This window comes from Neopsephotus bourkii, unplaced genomic scaffold (assembly GCF_033783945.1).
Source record: "Neopsephotus bourkii isolate Nb327-2 ecotype Australia unplaced genomic scaffold, CSIRO-AGI_Nbou_v1 NB_678, whole genome shotgun sequence".
Lineage (NCBI taxonomy): Eukaryota > Metazoa > Chordata > Aves > Psittaciformes > Psittacidae > Neopsephotus > Neopsephotus bourkii.
The window spans coordinates 2,040,641-2,064,184 of NW_026901177.1; the positions used below are offsets into that span (position 1 = coordinate 2,040,641).

General features: G+C 37.1%; 1 protein-coding gene across 10 annotated transcripts in view; it reads right to left on the reverse strand.

Annotated features, from left to right (window-relative positions):
* Nucleotides 1-5,996: 5,996 nt before the first annotated feature.
* The window catches only part of PIK3CA (phosphatidylinositol-4,5-bisphosphate 3-kinase catalytic subunit alpha), a 42,041-nt gene continuing 24,493 nt past the window's right edge, over nt 5,997-23,544 (reverse strand). For 8 of the 10 annotated variants that reach the window (XM_061353535.1, XM_061353536.1, XM_061353534.1 and 5 more), the window contains 15 exons: nt 22,993-23,098; nt 21,767-21,919; nt 21,530-21,664; nt 17,766-17,890; nt 17,291-17,372; nt 16,666-16,830; nt 16,007-16,110; nt 14,641-14,812; nt 14,208-14,314; nt 13,616-13,737; nt 13,001-13,079; nt 9,861-10,031; nt 9,233-9,350; nt 8,915-9,066; nt 5,997-7,749 (listed from right to left, as the gene is read on the reverse strand). In XM_061353535.1, coding sequence (XP_061209519.1) covers nt 7,479-7,749; nt 8,915-9,066; nt 9,233-9,350; nt 9,861-10,031; nt 13,001-13,079; nt 13,616-13,737; nt 14,208-14,314; nt 14,641-14,812; nt 16,007-16,110; nt 16,666-16,830; nt 17,291-17,372; nt 17,766-17,890; nt 21,530-21,664; nt 21,767-21,919; nt 22,993-23,098 — 2,062 coding nt within the window. In that variant the 3' untranslated portion in view covers nt 5,997-7,478. The remainder of the gene's footprint in view (nt 7,750-8,914; nt 9,067-9,232; nt 9,351-9,860; nt 10,032-13,000; nt 13,080-13,615; nt 13,738-14,207; nt 14,315-14,640; nt 14,813-16,006; nt 16,111-16,665; nt 16,831-17,290; nt 17,373-17,765; nt 17,891-21,529; nt 21,665-21,766; nt 21,920-22,992; nt 23,099-23,544) is intronic. The other 2 variants (XM_061353538.1, XM_061353540.1) reach the window with 2 other exon arrangements.

Sequence of the window (23,544 nt, forward strand, 5' to 3'; positions counted from 1 at the left end):
CTTCCCTTGTCCCTCCAAAAAAGTGGAATTCTCAGCAAGAGAGCTCAAATGCCTCCCATGGTAACTGTTAGCAACTGAAGTCCAAAGCAGACCAACATGTCCACAGAGCCAATTCCACTGCAACCCCATGCTCTTACGTGCACCAGTGACTAATTTCCCAAACAGGTTTTTTACTCTTTCAAAATTGGCACTGGATCAAAAAATACTGCCTAGTTTTTTGGTTGTTTTTTTTTTTTTTTAATACAGTTTCAATAATGAAAGCATGAAGAATGTTTTTCAAAACCAGACTTATGTAGCATGGACTTTCTTCCAGCTGGAACACTTCAATAACATCTGCTCTCGTATCATAACTTTGACAACCCACATCTAAATTACTCATTTTGAAGATCAACAAGTACAAAAACCAAATGCCACATGTATTTAGGACAGCCCATCTGTAAGTAACGCAAATTCCATGTTACCCCCCCGATTAACTGATGTACAGAATCTCTATGTCCTTTCTTCTAGCCTTTTTTGAAAGCAGAGCTGCAACACCAAATCACACCTTCAAGACTTGAGATTCCCTAAATTCTCACTTCAGAATTCACAAGTGTATCAACCACATTATTTTAATTTAGTTAGTGTATATACATTAACACTCAAAAGTGTGATAAAAAACAAAGTAGGTTTTTTTTAATAAACAGCATGTGATACAGACCGAGAAGATAAATAAAAAGCAGACTTTTTACAGTTTTCCATGAACATGAACTACAGTAATTATCATAGGCCAAACTTTTGTTACTTGAGTAGCACAGCAGAAGGGGGAGAAAAGGGATTGTGGGTTTTTGTTTTTCGTAAGTACTGCAAGACTATTCTCAGTATGACAGCACATGCATCTTGCTGCATCTTAAATACTTTTTTGGCCCACTAAAAATGTCTTGCTTTCTAACTACTTTATCACAGGACCTTTATCACAGAATGACAAAAACATGGCAACACACCCCCCCCTTCCCCACCCCCCAGTAGTGGTTATTTCAAAGATAGTTGTCTCATTTTAAAAGGTATTTAAAGCACTGGTGGGTGTTTGTACTCTGCTTTTGATGCAGACATGTAACTGCTACCAGCTTCCACAAAGTTACACATAAGCATTAAGAGATTACACCCTCCTGAGCTCTATTCATCAAAAATGCTAACAGGATCCTGGACTGCCTTAGGAAGAGCATTGCCAGGCAGGCAGGTTAGCCTTCATCCTCCTCCTCTGCTAAGTGCTGGCATGGCCACACCTGGGTTGCTGGGTCTACTGCTGAGCTCTCCAGCATGAGCTAAACATGGGTGTAAAGGAACAGCAAAAGGCTGTGAAGACAGAGGTGAGGCTGACAGAGCTGGGATTGTTTAGCCTGAGCTTAGGGAAAGCTCAAAGGGCACCTTGTCAATATATATAAATACTTGATGGAAAGCAGCAAAAGGCAGGACTTTTCTCAGTGCTGTCCACTGAAAGGACATTGGGCAATGAAATAGAAGAAATATTATATAAACATTAAGGGAAAGCTTTTATTGTAAACTCTTTCTTGGACAGACTCTAAACCCGAATGGACAATGTCCTGGGCAACCTGCTCTTGGTGACCCTGCTTCAAACTAGGTGGCTGGACTAGACGATCTCCAAAAGTCTCTGCCAACCTCAGCAATTCTGTGTGATTCTAGGAATCCTTGCAGTTTAAATTTTCAAGCCTGAGAACCCAGACCTCAGCCTGCAGCTGTATACATTTTTAATCCTTATCAAAATACACTTTTCTGTTGGAGAAAGTATGTGGATATTCAGTTAGAACTTGCAGAGGTGCAAGGGGGCAACGGGAAGGGATGATAATCCCAAATCATGAGTTATAGATCTATCTTTACAAGAGAAGATGAAGAATTTGGACCACAGTGCCTGCAAGGTAAGAGGAGGATTCATCTCCATCTTTTCTTTCTCTTGCCCCTAATGAAACCTTAAGACAACATTGGACAGCCTAGGGCAGTTGATAATTCAGGGAACAGAACACTATTACTAAAGCCTGGAAATGGTTGAAAAGTAGTTAAACCAAAAAAACAAAGCCGAATGAGATTGCAGCCATGAATATCCTTGTTTTGGCCCACAAGGATTAAACTACAACAGACAAGATTCTTAGGAGAAACAGCTTCTGCCCAAATTAGGCTTTCTGTAACTTCAGCAATACAATTAAGTCAGGTTTAACTGCGATTAATTTTATTACTAGAACAGGTTCCTAACAAAATTTATGCAGTTACACTCAACTAAATGGTTCCTAAACCAATTTAATAGCTAGTGGGGATCTGGCACCAGAATTTCAGAAAGAATCAAGATAGAATAGTGTATTTTTGGCCTTCCTAATGCCAAAGGAATACTGCATCACATACAGAAGTGACAGTAAGGACACTTAAACTTACAACACATTTATAAAAACCAAAGCGGACTAGCTTCAAAGTACAGGCAGACCATTGCTTCAGTTGATCTTACCTTACAAATATTTTATGTTGTTCTTAAAAGGATATGCTATGGGCATATCCCTTTTTAGGGGAGAGGGGTGTTGGAGAGGGAAGGGAAGAGACAGGGATGGAGGGATCCACCTCTGGTTTTCAGTCAGGAGTGCTAATACAGCAAGACCTTATCCTTTCAAGAGTCTTTCCCATGAAGTTCAGAAGTCAAGAATACTGTACTGCCAATTAAGAACAACTATTTTTCCTGAGTGCGGATTCTACAAGTCTTTATACTATGAAAGAGCAGGAAGAGGAAACATTTAAGCTAGCAAACAATAAAAATCCTGAAAGTCTCAGGAACAAAATAACTATAGACATCGTCACAGTAGTTATGGAGAGCTGAAAAGGCTAGTTAATAAAAGACTATTTCAAAATAAAATTGTCAAGTGTTTAAGTGGGCTGCTAGCAAACATTCCTCTCATTACAAGAACACTTCACACTGCATCATATGAATAAACAATCTGGAACTTTAATATACATATAGTCTAATTCTGATTTCATATGCTACTGTGAACCCAGAGTGATTCTGATGAAATCAGTGTTATATGAGCATAAAATGAAATCAGAATTTCCTCAAAGACCAGAGCACCTACAGATTTGGCTAATGTATACTAATAGAGAACTTTCAGTTTCCAGTTGGCTTCCCTTCATTAACGCAGATGTAAAAAAACAACAAAACAAAAAAACCAACCCAAAACACCCACAAGCAACAGCAGAGGTGGTGAGCTACACATCATTTTGGACAGACAGAGCCCTACTGAAACTGAGACAACTTTCAGCATGAAAAAAAGATACAAATTCATTATATGTATGAAATATGTAATGCAAAATTAAATTGGGATTCATCAACTCTCAACATCCACAGTGTGTAATATTTAAAAAGAAAAAGCAAAACAAATAAAAAAAAACAAAAAAAAAACAAAAAAAACCTAAACCAAAGTGTGGTTCTTCTTCCATTCAAGTAAAACTAAATGAGGAAAAAGTTACAATAAAAAAAAATATCTTCGAAGCAGCAAGTTACAGTTCTTTCTGTAATACCACACCATTTTCACTAACTTGAAGCATTTTCAAGATGTCAAAGACATCAACAAAACAGTAATTTCAAGTGGCTTTTCTGATACTTGTTTTTTGAATGGGTCCAGCCCAGGTCTGCAACCTGTACAGACATGCAAGAAAGGAGCAATTCACAATTATTCTGAAGTACAAATGTTGGAACATGCCAGTTACAAAAATGACAAAGCAAAGAAAATACCTTCAAACTGTCAACAACCATGGGCTACTGATCACCTGAAGAGCATTTAGTATTTTACATAAAAAAGAAAGCTGGAAAAAGCCAAAAACGTCCTTCCAAACCCACTAACAGCAGGGTCATCACATACAAAGTTATCTACAAGCTTGGTAAACTCTATATTACCCTTAATATGCAGGCTTATATCTTCTCCGCAAGATACTGACAATTTTGGTTTTATTTAAATGCTTTTAATTAAAAAATATATATATATACTGCAAATCCATTTTGCTTATTAAAAAAACTACTCATGCACCCTTTTGGAACAGAAAAGAGTGCATGTATAAATCAGTACAGGTGCTTCTTCTGCTACTTTTAGGAAAGCAAAGAACGTATTTTTAAGAAAAATTAATTATCAGCGCATGTTCTGTCATTAAATCAAATATATTTCACAGTTGAAAAAGTTACTGTTTTTAAATTTGTATTTCCCTAAATCACCATTTCCTAATGCTTTGTAATAAAACACATGCCCAGTCTTGGGCTCCTTGCTGTTGTAGTCCTCCTACAAAGTTCTGCAGAAGTAAGGTGTTCAGATTCAATTCAAGCTCAAAATAAGCTACTTAGTGTTTTGTGCAACTGATTCCCAGAACAAAGGGAACATTTTTGAATCTCCATGATGTGCGAATAGTTAAAAAATAAAATAAAAATTCCAAGCCATCTCTGTAAAAATCTAAAGCTCAGTCAAAGGTGTTTTTACAGTCTATAAGCAGATCTTATTTCTGATACTGAGAAAAGATGCCATCCTCTTATGTCAATGTAAGTAAACAGTACCTCCACTAACTTAAGTTATATCAGCACAAGACTGGCACAACAGGATAAGGTAATTAGGGTTAAACACTTTGAAGCTAAAAGGATTTATTAATTTGTTTTGAAACACTGGCAGAACATTTTTCAAACACCCTTTCTGATTACGGTAAGAACTACTTAAAGCGCGTGAGCTTCTAGTTTTGTATTTTTTTCTTTAAAGTCTTATATAATGATGGTATGACTTGGGATAATGAAAACCTTTCTTTTACTACTTGATATTCAAAACTTATACAGCATGTGCATGGCATTTACTTGCAGTACGTTTTGGAAACAGAGCCTAATTCCTCATACCTTTCTGTTCGTGCAAAAAGGGTGCAGAACACTGTGCTTGAACTGAAAGACATCTATACTTGTATTTACAGAAATAAATGGCTAGGAAGGAACAAAGTACAAAAGAAGTTGGGCTCATCCAATAAATTTGAGTTGATATTTTCATTCAGGCTGGAAAAGGCTGACCATCTCTTAGATAAATGAGGTAAAGCATTGTTTCAATACCAGATAAATATGGATAATATAGCACCTAATGTGGCATTTGTGCAACAGTTTCACTCAGTTAAATTAAGAGTTATAGCTAACAGGGTTTCAGATTGTGAGCTAAATTTAAATTGAATACAAGCCATATTTAAGAGAGCTGAACCTTCAGAGTGTGTTGACTGCTAAGTAATACATACAAGGGTAATTTTGCTCTAGAACGTAAGACCAAGGTCAGCAGGCATTAAAATATTCATATGAACAAAAAGGATGATGTAACAGTCAATAAAAAGAGTATTGGACTACTCCAAAATATTCAGCAGAACAAAGGAAATACAACTTCACATTCCCGATACTATTCTTGGAACTTCTGTAGTTTTCACAAAAACAGGTTTCCCCCCCACAGCATCAAGTATCCGTGTGTGCAGTAATCGACTGCAGGATCTTGACTATGAAAGTGTCTTGAAAGACCAAAGTCTTCACTTTACAATCCCCGAAGTCTTTCATAATGTAATTGATTGCACATTTTTAATATATTACAATTTTCTAAATCAAGCCAACCACTCATTACCTCATCAGTACAGCCTGCACAGTTTATTTATATACTTATATTCTAATCTAACACCAACTGTCAGCATATTTTATATCACATGGGGTATTGCACTTTCTGAGTGGCGCCCTGGTGCATGTTTGCCAGTGAACTAGCTGAATTCCTGAAAACCCCAGACCTTCGCAATTCACTCCAAGTGCTGCAAATCCAGCAAGTTAAAATACTAGGGTGAACATCACCCTCAGAACTGTGGGCTTCACTAATTAAAAAACCTGTTTAATAAACAGAAAAACACTCCTACCTGAAGCTGTGCGTAAGGGCAATCTGAAATCCTCAGTACTTCTGAACAGTTTCAAAAAGTGGTGCCAATTTAACTGATTGCACACATTGTATTGTGTTAAGAGGACAACAACTACATTTACAAATATATATTACACACACACACAAAACAGACAAAGCTATAAAATGTTTGGTAACTCCACATGCTTTGAGCTAGCCAACGCATCTGCTGTATGTTGAACTGCTTATTACTGATCATATTGAAAAACCTAAATTTCTCTTTCTGATGTATGTGTTACTGATGTTATCTGGATTAAACAACCACTTCCAAAGGAAGAAGAAAGAGGAGAAATGGTGGACCCAAAGACTGAGGGCTTAAATGGACATTCCTTAAATAGCCAGCATATCACTTCAGTAATGTGATGAGTGATGCCAAAAAATTTTTGAAGAGACTTAGGCCAAGTTCACCTCTGGCATTAGTGGGTGTATGTCCCACTGCTTTAATGGTACTTGTGTCCTCTTTCACCAGGGTTGAATTTGGTCCTAGGAGTATATCTGGTCACCTTCAGTGACGTTAATGGAAACGGGAGCCTTGGACAGATAGAACTGGGCTGCAAAATTAAAAGAGTGAATATTGGACAAATCATGTAAATAAAGAATATATATTAATAATAGTTCCTGTTATATAAATAGCCTTTATAAAAAAATAATCTTTCAATAATTTTAATAACTCACCTTTCTTTAGGTTCTGGAAAACATGTATGAAAAAAATCTATTCAGTTCAAGTTAGATTAAACCAAACCTAAGATGAACAATACAACTCTCTGTTGCACTAAACCCAATTTGACCATTCAATTTCCAGGTTAGTCAGTTTTGGGGGATGACAGGGAGTTTCTTTGTGAAGGTATGAATTGCACCTCTAGAAATACTGAGCAGAAGAAACACCATACCAAGGGGGCCTATTTCCTACTGCTTTCAGAAACTGTGCATGTGACTGACCCAGAAATCAAAGGGTCATCTAAACCCCGTAACTGTTAATGCCTCTGAGCACATTTAAAAGGCACTGTCCTCTCACTATTGTTTTTAGATCTTTGAGCTTAAGACTCCTTTCCTTCAACCTATGCTGATTTTAAATATTTGCTATCACTTGAATTCTCTTTCCACCCTTGTCAATCCAGCATAGGCTCCACCTGTTGTACCAGATCTAAGGTAATATGTGATGGACTCTATGTTCATGCTAGCACTATTTTCTTTCTCCTTCTAATTTATCCTATCAAAAGAAAAAAGGAAACGTTCTTCCAAGTTTACCTTTTTGGGCTTAAGGCATAACATGAAGTCACACATCATACTAAAGCTTAATTTTTGAAGTGTACAATTTTCGTGCTATCTGAAACCCTGTTTTACATTATTTTTCAACAGTTGTCTGAGCAGTTCATCTCCTTTCTTGCCATAAATTCAGATGTTCTTCATGGTTTGTGCAATTCCTATGCAACCAGTCTTTGCTGCTAATGGGTATTAACAGTGCAGTACCCACAAAGTGGGCTATCAGTTCTTGTTTTCTTTGCTTTCATTTCAGTTCAAAGCATGTTGTTTTATTGTGTGAAAGATCCAGTCCATTTTTGTTGTCCAGCCACCATGGTGAGCATCATTCATTTGCTTCATGAAGTACTCCAGAGCTTCCTGCTCAGTTTTGTCCAATGCAAGGGTCTTTCGAATGTATGCAATATCATCAAAGGACTGCAGTTCTGGCATTCCTGAGCCAAGCATCATGGAGAAAAGATTTATGAAGAGATTGGCATGCTGCCGAATTGCTAGATAAGCCTTATAACACATCTCCTGGAACCTGTAAGAGACAGGGGAAAATAAAGTCAGTGTATTTCCCTGTTAGATGGGTATTACTTTTGCACTTCCAAACCAGTTTTCAGGTAACTGGACACTAAAGAAGTAGACAGTCCAATAAGAACACCATAATGTTGCTGAGAAAATATACTCATCTTCCTACTTAGGTTTATCTTAATTTCAGTAAGAATTAGTAGTGGTCAGACTAATAAAATAGCCAGACTGAAGACAGGATTTCTAGCCTTTAACCTCATTTGCAATTCATGCAAGTATTTAACACAAGTTTATGGGTGTTCACACAGCCATTTCACTCATTGCTACTGGTATTTCAGATTTCAAAGCACATTTCCTGATACACAGCTGCAAAAAAATGCTTTTCTGGTTATCAGAGATGCACTTCTCCTGTAGTTTTAAAAGGGCAGTAGCTGTTGCTCCTTAGATAACTCTACAGAAGGCACTGAAGACAGGGGAATCTGCTGTATCACAACACTGTGTGAGAAATGCACATTTATGCTGAAGCCACTAATTTAAGCCAGGTTAAGGAAAAAAAAAAAAGGCAAAAAAAATCTTCACTGCAGCATTGAGACAGACACTATAATTTAAAATCTGTCTCTGCCTAATAATGAAATAAAGATTAAAATTGAAACCTCTCAAAGACTGGATCTCTGGAAAGACACATCAGGTATTTATTATTTTAAAGTTATCTTTTCTTAGCAGGTTCTGCAGGATGTCATAAACTACACAGGCCAGCTGAAGAGCTGATATCACAGCAGCTATAGGAGAGAGAAGCATTGCTGAGTAACCGGCAAGCCTCTGATGCACATTACACCTGATATTTGAGAATTCTTGTTTTGCAGTTTCACAATGCTAAGAGGATTTTAAGTGTTATCAAAAGAATTTCAGATATTTAAAATTTTACCTTTATTCACATCTGTCCTGATCCTGAAAAACTAAAGTGAAGTTTCATGAACCCAAGTCCATATATGAGCTATCACCTACTGAGTGATAAGTGGACAGCTGATCTTCAGCTACAGGATTAGAACATTCCCGCTGCAAGCCAATTAAAATACTACTTTTCAGTTAAAAGGTCTAATAATTAAAGATAAAATGTACTAAGTAGGTATTTTAGGTACAAAATACTCTGGAAGTTAAATGCTGCAAAGGCTCACCTTTCAAACTCCCTTGTTTTAGTGCATTCTTGGGCTCCTTTACTAATCACTATTAAGAAGTCCTGTGTTAAGACAAATGGCACACGCTCCCTTTTATAACCAAATTTTTTCTTCTTGTGATCCAGGAAGTGCCCAAAGTCAATGTGAAACAGCTTGGAAAAACAGAATGGTATTTTAAGATTAGTAATTCTTTGTATAAAGTATGTCATAGTAAAACTGATCATTTACTTCTAGTTCAGATGGATTTTTCTTTTTAAACCAACTCATATCAAGGTGACATATGACATCATGCTATGTTTTTAGAAAAACATATCTTACTTGTCCATCATCTTTCACCATGATGTTACTATTGTGGCGATCACCAATGCCCAGTATAAAGGTAGCAACACAGTAGCCAGCACAAGAACGTGTAAACAAGTCAATAGCTGCATCATACCTATTGAAAACAGGAGATACTTTCATACAGGTGTTCTAAAGACACAGAAGTGTAGATTTCCACCTTCCCTCCCTCCATTGAGGACAAGCCAACTTCTACTATCCTCTATCAATGAAGCAGAGCTTCTGGACCTTATCACAGTAAGGCAGAAATTCAGCATACTCTTGAGAACAGTAGTATTTTGTTAGATCACGGAACAGTAAATTAGCTATTAAATTGACTCTTTTGAAGTCCAGCAGTTTTCATTTTGATGAGCTAGTGTTAAAATAGAGACCTAAGCCATATTTTCATAGCTCTACTTCCAACTTAAGCTTTATCATTGAGAGAAGCCACACAACTGAACCCATTAAAAGAGCTACAACCAGGAATCCTAGGCAAACAAGCCAAGGGGAAGAAAATAAACCAACCAAAACCAGATGGACATAATTCCACACTTGATCAGCTTTAGTTCTCTGGAAGTTTTCATCAAAGAGCATATGAACAAGAAAAACAAGCAACAGGAAATCTCACATTTCTCCTTTGTTCTTGTCCTTGAGCCACTGATGCAATGTATGGCTGTTGAACTGCAATGCTCCTTTCAAGCCTCCTTTACACTGAATCTGCATGATGGTATGAGAGCTCCTGACTACCTCGATGAGTCCCACACAGTCACCAATAGACAAACAACCATAAGGCAACATCCTAAAAGAAGAAGGTTTTTTTTTTAAAGTTAAGTTTTAAGACAGCAAGCAACAGGTATGTTTGATAAGCTTTATCAAGTATGTCCTGTCACTTACTTTAGGATACGAAAACCTGTTTTAATGTTTTATTAACACTAGTCTTGTGGAAAAAATGTACCAGATATTAGTACAGTAACATGCCAGCTGCTGTGTCCACCAATGTCATTCTTCCGTTTTATATCAGGACAAAAGGTTGAGGCAAAAGTTTAGTAACGTGTTCCTGGAGGCCTTAGGGAATACACTGGAAAAACCCTTTAAAAGGCATTCAGCATAATTTAATAATATCTATTCAATGATATTCAAAGTGAATTATTAGAGATAGAATCTATGCAGTCAGAAAATATGTGTTAAGATTCCATGGGCTTACCCTTACTCCATGGGTAAGCAAGCAGCAGGTAATAGTTTGTATGTAAAACCAGCACAGGACCTTCAAAATGAGTTTCTTAATAGTATCTGACCATATTACAAATTCTAAACTGGACTCTACAGTCAACCAGACTGATGTTACCCAGATGTTAGTGAACTGTAAATGGATACTTATTAATGGACTCTTCAAAGAAAATCATAAAATCAACTTTTTGTAATCCACAGGACCACAAAGTGAAACTCAAAGGATGATATTAATTCAAAAACTGCTGAACATGAGGGGGATGAAGGGTGGCTATAAGGGCTGAAGGGCAGTGGTGAGGGGAGATCATGAAGGGAGAGGAAGGGCAGCCCTCAGGGAAGATCATGAAGGGAAAGAAGGGGTGGCCATGAGGGAAGATCGTGAGGGGAGAGGAGCAGCAGCCATGAAGGGAGACTGTGAGGGGAGAAGAGGAGGGATGGCCATGAGGAAAGATCGTGAGGGGAGAGCAAGGGCAGCTGTGGGAAGTGGGGGGTGGCCATGAGGGGTAAGGGACAGTCACGAGGAAAGATCATGAGGGGAGAAGCAGGGGCTGCCATGGGGTGTGAGGTGTGGCCATGGTGGGTAAGGGCAGCAGCTAAACACTGTGGGCCACTAAGGGGGCTAGATGAGAGATGTCTGTGAGTGGATATCATGAGGGGCAACCATAACGGGAGATCTTTGGGGGAGGTAAGTTTGCCCTTAGTGACATGGTTTAGTGGTGGGTTTGGCAGTACTGGGGTAACGGTTGGACTTGGTGATCTTAAAGGTCTTTTTCAACCTAGTTGATTCTATGATTCTATGATCTGAGTAGCCCATTTTTTCTCTTTATAAGTAAATGAAATTAATTCCATTGCCTTGCCTTTCACAGGTCTCTTTCCTCACCCTGCCTTTAAAATTTGTATTTCTTCTGTTATGCTCAAAACATTTTATCTGCAAAAAATAAGTCAAAACCAGTCCTTTGCTCAAAGACCGAAAGAAACATGGCTATTACCATGCTTAATATCCTGTTAAAATATTTGGGAGTGACGGTCATGTACCTAAAAGCAGCCTTTTTCTCTCCTGAAGTTTCCTTTCTGGAGTGAAAGTGTCACACCTGTAGAGTAAACCAGCCTTTTAGGAACACTGGGGCATCAGAAGTTCTTAGTGATGCCATGGTGGGAAAAAAAACACCAAACACAACTATCATGGCTTTGTATTAGACGTAAGAATCCGAGAGGCACCACTGCAATGCACAGCCAGTGGCAGAGCTGGTTGCTGGTGTTGCTGTGGAGGTGAGCTTCTCCTTTATGGATTAACAGCACTTATTTGCAGTTACTAAAAAAAATATTTATACCTAATTGCACTTGCATTTTTAGATAAAAATCTGATCTGAAGGTCAAAGGAAAACAGTGCAACCCATCTGTTTTCTTAAAGACTGTTAGACTTTCTGTGCCATAGAGAGATACAGTTTAATGGCCTTAGTGGGATGAGTTGCAATTTCTAGATCCTCAAAAGATTTTATCTTTGTCCATTAGTGTAATGTGCAGCTTGCTCAAGATTCAGGGCCCATCAGGTGCCTCATCCTGCATGCTCGTTTCAGTCTTTCAGTACAGCAGAGGGCCAGTTACAATTTTTCTGATTTTTTTTTAATCAGCCTGTCACATCGTGCTTATTCCACTTCTCTTCTAAAGCTTCATGCCACCTGTTTAAAGAATAATGGTGGCAAGAGGTGCGACAGGTATATTTATGCAGGTTTCCATAACTGGCACTCTTCAAGATGTGGGGACTGTGAACTGTAACTCTGCAAACCATTCTTAGACAACGCCATGATTCTGTTCCTCATTACAGTACTAGAGCACAATAGTTTCCCGGACACATTAGAGATGATGTAGACCAGTAGGTTCTTTTATCTAGGTAATGAGAAAATGAGAACTGGGGGTGCAAAGAACATACTTTGCTTGACAGCGCAGAGGCAGCCCTATTATGCCACCACCTAAAAAAGAAAAATCTACCAAACAGCAAATGTGAATTTGGAAGCATAACCTGTCTAGTATCAGTTTTCTAGAAGTAGAATAGTTTATACTAAATGGCATTCTGCAGAAGTTACTGTAATCACAGACTATTTAAAGGTGGAGAAGCTGTACATGTATCAAAACTGGGCAATACCTACTTTGTGTACTGAAATGAGGATACTCACTACAAAGAGTCATCACTCAACTGGGCTGCAAGTTTGGCAACTTGTTCAAAGCAAATCCTACAGATACAAATTAGCACACCATAGGCTGGCTACTGTGTGTGTTAGCTCTTGTATCCATTCCTGCATGTATACCCCTGGCACCCATCTGAATGACTTAAGTATTTTTCAAATACAATGTTATCTCTACAGAATTCAGTAGTTTAGTTAACTGAAGGTCATTAAAAAAATTGAAAATTGCTCTTACATATACAGACATGCCTATTTATAGCATTTATTACCCTTGGGAAAAGAGAAGCAATCTCTGGTAACAAACTAATGCAAAAACCATTAAGAACAGGATTGCTTGAGAATGACCTCTAACGCTTACCGAAGATCCAGACCCTGATTTTGCCAGATGTTTTCCATAATTCTAATTATCTGAAGTGTCAGCATGTCCTGACGCAAGTCTGGAATAGTCAAATACATAAAGATTTGCAAATACATAGAGAATACAAATTTCGTAACACCAGAGCACTTTATACATCTTACTTTTCCCCCCAAAAGTATGCCTAAAGGAAATGAGGCTTGCAGAGTTCAGTGGAGGTTTTGTTCTCTCAATAAAGAGAAACATGTGTTAAGTAGTTAAGAGTGAATATAAATTTATGGTGGCAATTTCAAAGCTGTTTAAAAAATATACACTAAAATCATGACAATGGAACTACAGATCACACTTCTGTAATATCTTGGAAGACATTTTCAAGTAAAAAGAACAAAGTACTGAGATAGAACCATGTTCCACCTCAACAGACTGAGCAGCTTGGAACCTACAAAATTTGCACAACTCTTACTTGTACATGCTTAATTTTTCTGGAAAACTGCTTTCCTCCCACTCCTTCCCCCCCCCCCCCCCCCCTGCATTTTATATACTTAAAAAAAATACTGAACAGTAGGTTAGGAAAATAAACAGATATGTAGCTTTTGGATTACACTTGCTTTTCCTTACCGTCTCCATTTTTAAAGATTATTTCATTGTTCTGAAATAACAATTCAGACATAATATCTGGGTTTTCCCAGTTCAACCACAGTGGCCTTTTTGCAGACGACATTATCCTGCACTCCTCAAGCCTAAAAAAAGAGGTAAGATTTCTATGAAACAGGCACATACAGATTTTCATTTAATATTTCCATAACATTAAGTTCTCCCTATTTTCATCAAACTCTTTGTAATAGTATCAAGTTAAAGATGCACGGGTTAACTGACAATCAAACTTAAATTAGTAAGTGCAATGTTACCCATTTGCTAGGCCCAACAGAAGAGCCGGCTGTATCGTAATTTCCCTTTGGCAGTGTGTGTTCCTTACAAATGAAAAAAGGTCTGCGCTTCCTGTCACCTTAAAGGAACAGCTGTCATGTTGTTCCCTAAATTGGTAAACCATTAGGCTGAAACTACTTCACTTTTCATGAGTTACTCTGCTACAAATTTTTTTCAATGAACTTTGAAGATACTAACATTTTTCAGTATGTTAACATTTAACCTTAACATTACTAAGCATTTACTTAAATATCTAGATAAATTTAAAAACTGAATACAATACCGAAGATTTCCCAGTTGATGCGCAGGATTAAGAGGAGAGATAAAACCCTGTAAAGCATCCATAAAATCTGGCCGCCTCATTTGTTCAACAAGAAACTTCATCTGTACCTGATAAATAATCACATTCACATTTTGATAACACTAATTATATGTAAGTGAAAGTAAGTTTCAGATTTTTAGCTTTGTTTCTATAGTTTTGCACAGTTCCAGTGTAAGCAACTCTACTTAGCCGCACACTGTACAAATTAAAACCCTTACATCTATTGCCTTAAGAGGTAGACAATGGCAATGCACATAGAAAATATAGCAGCTTCTAGAATAACATACTATATACTCAAGTTATCTTTAATACTTTTCTAGTTAATCAGTTAATACACAGTTCAGAGTAATTCCTGTGACTCAACAGCAATAGTCTAGGGATGCAGACATAATACCTTCTGGGTCTCATCTTTTTTTTCCTGCTTGAGAATATCAGTGAGGTTAATCAACTTCTCCATAGCCTCCACCTGCCTGCTCAGATGTTTTAGGTACATTCCACATGCCCGACAATAGGACTCCAGAAGTAAACCAAACCTCTGACTTACAGTTTTATTGTGCATTTCAGACCTACACAGAGAGGAAGAACAGTTATAGCTTAAAGACAAGACCACTTAGAGGTGCCAAAAATGAAACTATAGCTGTAACATCATCCCAATGGCACATCTTCCTGAGAGCTGCTTATAGATCCATCCTTTTCAGGTAAATAACTTCTATTAATCTCCCACAGCTCATCTCATTTTGACTAGACTGATCCAACTTCAGTACCTTTTACAACTAATTTGGCACAGAGTTCATAGGCTTTTCCCCCAATTCCTTCTTGATTTTTCTGTCCTCTCTACCACTATTCCTTGCCTTTATTCAAAACCCATGCTTCCCAGAAACTCGAGCTTTCTATTCACATTCCAGGTTTCTTTGCCAAGAGGAAAGCTAATCTGGCCAAATAAGACAAGGAGAAAACGAAACAATCCCAGGCTGTGCCCCCTCAAGTTTCCATGTTCTTACCTCCTCTCATTCTTTGCAGCTCTTAAATACATCCCTCAAACAAGTTAATCAGAGAATTTATTCCATTATCTTTGATGATTACCAAGGGAAATAGAAAACAAAGCATAAAAAAGATTCCTTGCTTCTTCTATTTCTGTGTTTGATCACACTGTCTTAGAACAGCATTTTTAGGTAGACCTAGCTACAATCCATTATACTGTAGGCTGATCTATGCTCAGCCTTCTCAACACCAGAAATTACAAAAGCCATTGGTGCACTTAGTAAGGAAGAACATAGATATTTAAGCTATCAATCAAGCTGTATAAAGTCTTTAATAAGCATGTGCAAAGGGTTATTTTTTCAAAGTCTTATCTGGTCAAATTGGGTGTCTCTCTTTAGACCTCAACTATTTGTAAAATTTTCTGGAAGACTGGTGAGTGATAAAAAAAATAAAGTTCAAACATCAGTAATCTGTCAAAGTTGTAAATGGTTGACAGGATAGGAGGCCTCCAGCAATCAGACTACCCTGCTTTCAGCATAATTATCATTATGTAAAAAGAAGTAGAAGACCAAGTATCTATGATTAACTAGCTTTTGAAACTACAAAGGATGACTCCTATTACCAAACTCTACACTCAAACTTTTAACCAGTGTGAAACAAAGTGGTAATACTTCCCTTAAAAAAAAAAAAAGAAGACATTTTAGTATGCCAAGCCTTTAGAACAATAAATTGTTTACAGCTAACAGGAAACCCACTACCCCTTAACATATTAAGCTTACTTTAAATGCCAGAAGAAGAAGTGTCCTATCCTTTGATTGGTCAGTGCCTTCTTGAGTAAAAATCTCACAAGCTGATTATCCAAGTACTGTTCATATTTTAGAACCTAGTTAAGGATAAAGAGAATAAAAATAATCTGCTGCAGTTACTTCTATGAATAAAATACAGATTAAAGGAAGTTATATAAAAATAAATCTATGTTTTACATGAATTTCTGTAGAATGACTGATCTGGTATTAACACTTGCATGTGTTTGAATTTGAACAGTATTTACTAACAGTGCATTGGCTGCCTGTTTCAGGAACTTACCATCTGATGCTCCCTTCACTATTACAAAATATTTTGGCCTCAACTAGCTTGAAATTTTGAGAAGATGCTTCTGCTCATGCTTTCCCATATGTTACAACAGCCGAAAGAGCTGCCTGTTCCAGCTGGTAGAACAGTTCTGCATCTCTGTAAAATCCTGGCATTTAGTATCAACATGCAAAACCCCAGCACTGCAGAAAATTAACTACATTTAATCTTCTCCTCCTAAATAATCCACAATAGAAACATACTGTTGATGACCTGTTTTTCACACCACCTTAACTTTTGTTGTATTTAAGCCTCTGTGATTATTAGATATACACAAGAGATAAGTATACCAAAACATGTTATATACCTGTACTAGCTGGATTAAGTACTGAGACAGTTTGTCATCTGTCAAGTACTTCTCTAGACACCGAACTGCAAAAGCTCGCACCATTGGATCTGGATAATTACAGTCCAAAAGCTCCATTGCTTGCTCTGGCTTGATTGGAGGCCAATCTTTTACCAAACAGTACATCTGTGGAAAAGAAGCCCAAGCACGTTATGTATTTGCATTGATTACAAAGAAGCTGTAATACACAGCTACTGGAAGGTATTGTCAGACATGAACTGCATCCAAGCAGAAGCTATTTACTTGCCAGCCCTCTCTCAACAAACAATTTGGTATTAGTTGCCAGCTGACGTTTTATCCACTATAAACACAATGAAAACAAAACCTCACATATGACTAATTGACAAATCAGCAACGTAACAGGGATTCAAGTTTTGCCACAAGAGGAAATTTTAAGACTCAGACTGAGCTAAAGAACAAAAACTATGGACCAGACTGATCGATCAATTATAGTGGCAACTTGGACAGGTTTTCATTCAATGTATCATACACATGTATAAAATGTTTTAAACTTCCATAAGTTTCCCTAAATACCATATTTTAAAGCTTCTTCAAAACTTAAAATTTCTTCAGTGCTATATGTTACCTGGGCCACTTCATCTCTAGAATTCCATTTAACAGACAGAAGTAATTTGGGCAGAATTTCTGGAGTATTCACGCAATAGTGTCTGTGAAAGAGAAAAAAGATGTATGTACAAATTGCCCTTTTTGCTTTGACAACCAGCTACTATGTTCCCCTCGGTCTTGCGCGTTTTCTTCCTTTGTCAGCAGAAAACAATCAATACCATATGGTGGTGTTAGGATCCATGCATGAAAGTAAGACTGCAGTAATGGGGAAAATGTAAACTAATTCAATAACTTATTTTTCCCCATGGGCTTATGAATTAAGAGATATGATTCAGAATGCTTTAAAAGCCTTTTCTAAAACACTAACCCAACCAATACAGACCATAGAAAAGGGAGCAAAATCCAAGACAGTCATGACAAATTTGGAGTGAATGGGGTAAAGCTGACTGTGCCAACAAGGGCTTTTCCTTACTTTAGTTTTTGGTCTTAAATACCTGTGGCTCCAGAGGAAGTCCTTCTCTTGCTCAGTGATTTCAGACAAAGGATCTCGTGTACATATAGCTCGAAGTTGCTCCTTGTCACTTTCTCTTAATTCGTTATCTCTAGCTATTCTGTTACTCTGCAGAGAGAAAGCAGTCCATTAACCCTCCACAAATTTCCTTCTGTTGTCATACAACATACATGAAGTACTTTAAGAGCACTTAATACTTAACAGCCTATGTCATGCAGTACTATCTTGTTTTCTTTTGTTGTAACTGAGGACTTAAAATTTAAAAACAGAGAGATGAAAGACTAGGCCTTTGATTTCTACAACCACTTCTAGCCACTATTGGGACAAGAAGAGTGACATTTCAACTAAGATGTGTGGAGAAATAGCAGCAGTTGCACCTGATGAACAACATAATGCAGCATGAAATGAAACTGGTCATTTCCATCTCCAGTTTTGAGATTAGCTAGAAGCTGCTGAAAGGAGTGAAAAAAAACAGAACTGGAAAAACAGAATATGGGGTGTGAAGCTAGGTAAACAAAAGTCAGAACGCTGCAGGAAAGCCAGAGTAACAGGAGGACTAGAAAACATTAACCAGAATTAGCATAATATATTTCCCAAAGAGTATAGAAAACAGAACTGGTATATGTGGAAATTAATTTTATATAAGACTTCATTTATTAGAACCAGCTTAGACCAGTGGCAGAGGTATTGAAACTACTACGATGAGATATTTCACACCTCATATGGCAAGTTCCGTTTTTTTCCTATACTTTCCATTTCTCAGTTCATTTAATGTGGATTTTTTTTTTACAAAGCAACATACAAAGTCATGCAGTTTGAGGTTTCAGCTACACAATCAATTGCACTGCAAAAACCAAAAAATCTGAATAAACTTATATTACTGTGTTCAGTATAAAATACAAGTGCAATAAACAAGATTGACACTTAAGATGAAGTTACCACAGTTCCACAAGAACTGAGTTTTTCGTAGTGAACTCCTGTTTTCACATCTGCATGATACCTACCACTACAAAAGAATAAGATCAACACTCTTCCAAATTCAAAATGTTTAAACTGTAGAACCACAGTATTCGGCCTCTTATTCTGCTTTTTCCCTAGGCAATTTCTACTCAGCACATTAAACAAGATAATAAACAAGAATGGAGTGAGCTTTGTCTGTCAGTTGTGACAATGGAAGTTGTCAACTGGCTGAACTAGTACTTTGAAACACAAATACCCACATGGCTTTTACAGAAGGTCTTTACAACGCATCTAGCTTTAAAAAAGATGAAGAAAATAACAATCTGAAATTTCCAGGTAGGAGATCAAGGCACCCTTTAAAAGGTGGTGTTTTCTAAGAATGTGCACAAATACAGACACAGCTGTCAGGTTATACCACATGATATAATATCTATTTCAGACTGAAAGTTCTTTATTTTACATTTATCTTTAATTACATGAAGTATGTGTTCTCATGATGGGCTCACTACTACTATGTGGGAATATCCTGGCCTTCAATGTTACATCCACCAATATTAAGGTCTCACAGGATTTTTAGCATCTTGCCCTGTTAGTAGTACGACAGTGCAAGATCTTGAACTAGTAGTGTGATCTAGTGCAAGAACATGTACCAACATGTTTGGTTTTTTTTACTATCGTTCTGAAGCACATGGATTGGACTTAAAAGTTGAGATAAATTATTCAGGACTACGCTCAATGTGGTATGGGAAAATTTTTAGAACACATTTTTAAATATTATGGTATTGGATACAGTGAAAGCAGTTAAGAGAGTCATTATGCAAGGAAGTTATTGGATAAGTGACTTAATCACCCTATTCCTGACATAAGATCAAACAGTTCATATTGTTCAATAGAACAAGTAATTGCACATATTCATCTTTATTCTGAAAGAGTCATCCTAAATAGTAAGTGAAAGTCAAGAAAGTATAAAATGTACCTGCATAGTGGGTCAGAAAGATCATAGTTTAGGTCAAGCCCAGAAGGAAAATGCATTTATCCTGTTGCGGTCAACACCAAAAACTTGAAATTCTATGAATTGTGGGACAGTAAATTAGATTTCATATTTGAGAATTCTTTCATATTTGAGATAGTAATGGACCTATAAATGATCTCTTATCAATATGTATTAATTGATTGTAAATGCAGTGTAATGCATTTCAAGCTTACCGAAGGAAGTTATGCTCTTTGTATCATAGTAAAAACATTTAGCTAGAAATCATACCTCAGTGACTGCTTTGCTGATTTTGACCATTTCAGACAAGCATTTTTTACCTCCTTCAGATATGGACAATGCTACACAGTAATCAAGTATCCAATTTTTAAATGAGTAACAACATGCTGCATTTTAAATCCCTAAATATGGTTAATATTACAAACAGCTATGAATATGCACAGTACGTAAGAGGATTTTGGCAGACCACAAGAAGAGTTGAAAGAAAAGCAGCATGAATGAGAAAGTGAGACCAAAGCAGTGATATACTGACTGTTTCCCTGTCAACTTACTCACTGGTGTAAATAGGCTTTCTCCATATTTAACCACTGTGACCACCTTCTACAATATTGTAAGGATTATGACAAGAAAGACAGTAATTTGTGACTTTATTTGACCTTGTATTTTAAGTTTAAGATAATCATTACTTCGTCACTGAAGTGAGAGCTTATTCTCCTCACCATTTTCTGGTTTTGCATACAGGTCATATTATCATAGAAAACAACAAGTTGAGCATATGTAAGGGCAGGTAACAGGCTGTGCTATAGCTAAGGAATGTTATTTACGAAGGAGCTAGCTGTTTTTAAACATTTATTAAGAGCCCCTCAGCACTGCTCACTTACAATATATACCATAAGCAGATATACCACTCTATGATGGACTTCCTGTGGTGTCACAAGAGAAATAAATGCCTATAACTCTTTGTTCAAGATACGCTGAGATGAGTCTGTTATAAATATCACTAGAACTCCCAGACTGGAAGCTTACACCTACACACTTTTTGGCACAGCAAAACTTTCCACCCTGAGACTCTTCTTCACTCAGACCACAAAGTTTTCTTGGGGAAATTCTCAAGTCTTTGAACCAGCCTCCAAAATAAAATGTAAAACATACCAAGTAATTTCACAGCCTTGTCTTTGAATACATAATATTTTTAGCTTTACTGACTTCCTTTTTTCTCCTTCTAATCATCCAACAAGTGCTCCTAAGAAAGTGCCAAACCTCACCAAAAAGCCAGGTGCAGGTTCTCTTCATGGAAGAGGGAAGATTAAGGGCTACACTCATGTATGCCAGTCAATTCCCTCAAAATTCCCTGTACTTCGGCTCATAACTAACCCATCAAGCATCCAGTGAAGAGTTATAACCACCTCTGGGATACACAAGAATGTCTACCTATAAACACAGAACTGCAACAAATTAAAACAGCATCATTGAAGGAGAACTGCAACTTTTGAAAAGTTCAGGTAGTTTAGACATTTGCATTGGCAATATAAAAATGTCAAAAATGCTTTAACAGTTCGCACAGTAAAACAGTTACTCTTTTCAGGTGTTTTGGTTGGTCAGTGAAGCATTAGGTCAGTTTAAAGGAGAATGTATTACTCACTTTGCTAAACAAAACAAAAAATTCATTTATTGATTTTAAATCAGGATGTAAGAAAAAAACCTCTTTGTTGCTAATATACTGAGTAAAATAAACAAAGTAGTAAATACTACTTTCATATTTTAGTAGCTAATATCAGAAGGGGAGTTTGCCTTACCAGCCCCGCATAGCTGTAGTTAAACCCCAGTTCACGTGATATAGTCCAATTGGCATGCTCTTCAATCACTGTCATATCTGGAAACTTCACAGGATTGCTAAACCAATCAAATTCCAGCTCCAGACATGGAGTTTCCTATGTAAAGGGAATTCAAATTACTTTTTCTATTGAATGATGCTAATTATAATATGACATATTTTGAACTACTAAGGAGGAAGCTGGCATGCAAATATTTACCTTATTTGGATTTGATCCAGTAACACCAATAGGATTTAGTAAATCCTCCAGGCCATGAGGTACTGCCCAAAGATTCAAAGCCATTTTCCCAGATACAAGAGTGTCTGTGTAATCAAACATGTTTATATTTCCCCAAGCCAATGGACAGTGCTCCTTAAAGAGATTAAAGGATTTTTTTTTAGTGTCATCTAGTAATTACTGTAGAGTGAGTCAGGAGAAATAACATTTCCACCCCAAAGCAAGTTGCTACACTCCCAGATTAGCAGAAAAGCAGGTTGTGGAAGCTGTACCATGAATGACTGTCATGGCAGTCATTTTGCAAAATGGTATCAAACCACTTTCAAACACATGCTAACATCTTCCCACATCAAAAGTAACTCAAGATGATGCAAAGTTTTTTTGACAAAGAGAGAAATTTTACCAAGGTCTGTAGTAATATAATAAGGAGTAACAGTTTTAAACTCCCATACAATAAGTTTAGATTGGACAAGTTTTTGGTTTTTTTAATGATACAGGTGGTCAGACACTTAAACAGGTTGCCCAGAGAAGCTGTGGATTCCCCATCATTGGGAACACTGAAGGTCAAGATGGGTGAAGCTTTTCAGCAACCTGGTCTAGTGAAAGATATCCCTGCCATGGGCAGAGATCTTTAAAGGTCCCTTCCAACCCAAACATCCTACAATTCTGTAAGATTTGTAAATCTGATTGTAGACAAAAGTAACTGTATAGTACCTGTAACAGTCAAATGCATAATGTAATGATGCTGTGGCTAGATCAGATGCCATACGCAGATTCTTAAAAAAGACTACCTGAGATCTTGCATCAAATACTAAAGTAATACAAGTTTTCTTTAAAGATCAATTCTAAATACAAGTATAAATATCGCCATTTTTAGTTAACAGGCAAGTAACATATGGGTTTAGAAATTTGAGTTTAAAGGCACTTGCACCTCAAAACACCAACAACTGATCTTTGAGCTTGGCAATACAGTGTAGATGCTATTTTCACTGTTGATCAGGTAAGCTTTTTTCCATGTTAACTTCTGATCACAACATCAGTGGTAGTCTGAGTAAGGTACAAGAAAAGAAAATCCCTTTTTTTAAATAAGATTAAAATCAAATATTGTCCTAATACTCGTTGCCAGTACAGCATTTATCAAGTATCTTCCCAAACTTGACTTCAGTTGTTTTTGTTCATTACTGTACTAAAGACATGAAGTATTTTACCTCTTTCGCACCCTTCCGGCCTTTAACAGAACAGATAGAAAGGCACAGACGAGCAGCACGTGGAAGATCAAGAATGTACATGTCATACAATAGCCATTCGTTCCATCTATAAGATTTAAAAAGCAAAATAAAACCAGGTTAAGGGACAGACAACTGTATTAAATCAAAGTTATACTAAACAGGTATTTGTTATATCCCTCCATAAACTATATACATGTACAAAAAGTACACTTTCGCACTGGAAAAGGGTACTCCTACATGCATTTACCCACGTTCCTTTTGGGAATGGAAACTTCCCCAGGTAGCATCCTAGCACCAATACTGTTTAAAAAGTCATGGTAGGCTCAATTTCTGCAAACTTAGTAATAGGTTCATTCATTTCCAGTCTTGCAAACCTACTGACTGCAACTGTCAGCGTAGGCATAATCTGAAGTAATGGATTTGCATATGTACTACACTAATATAACTTTTAGTTAGCAAAATATTTTTCACTTCAGGAATAAAGCAAGTGGGAAAAAATGTGGCAGAGCTTTCAGAATGCAACTGAATCTG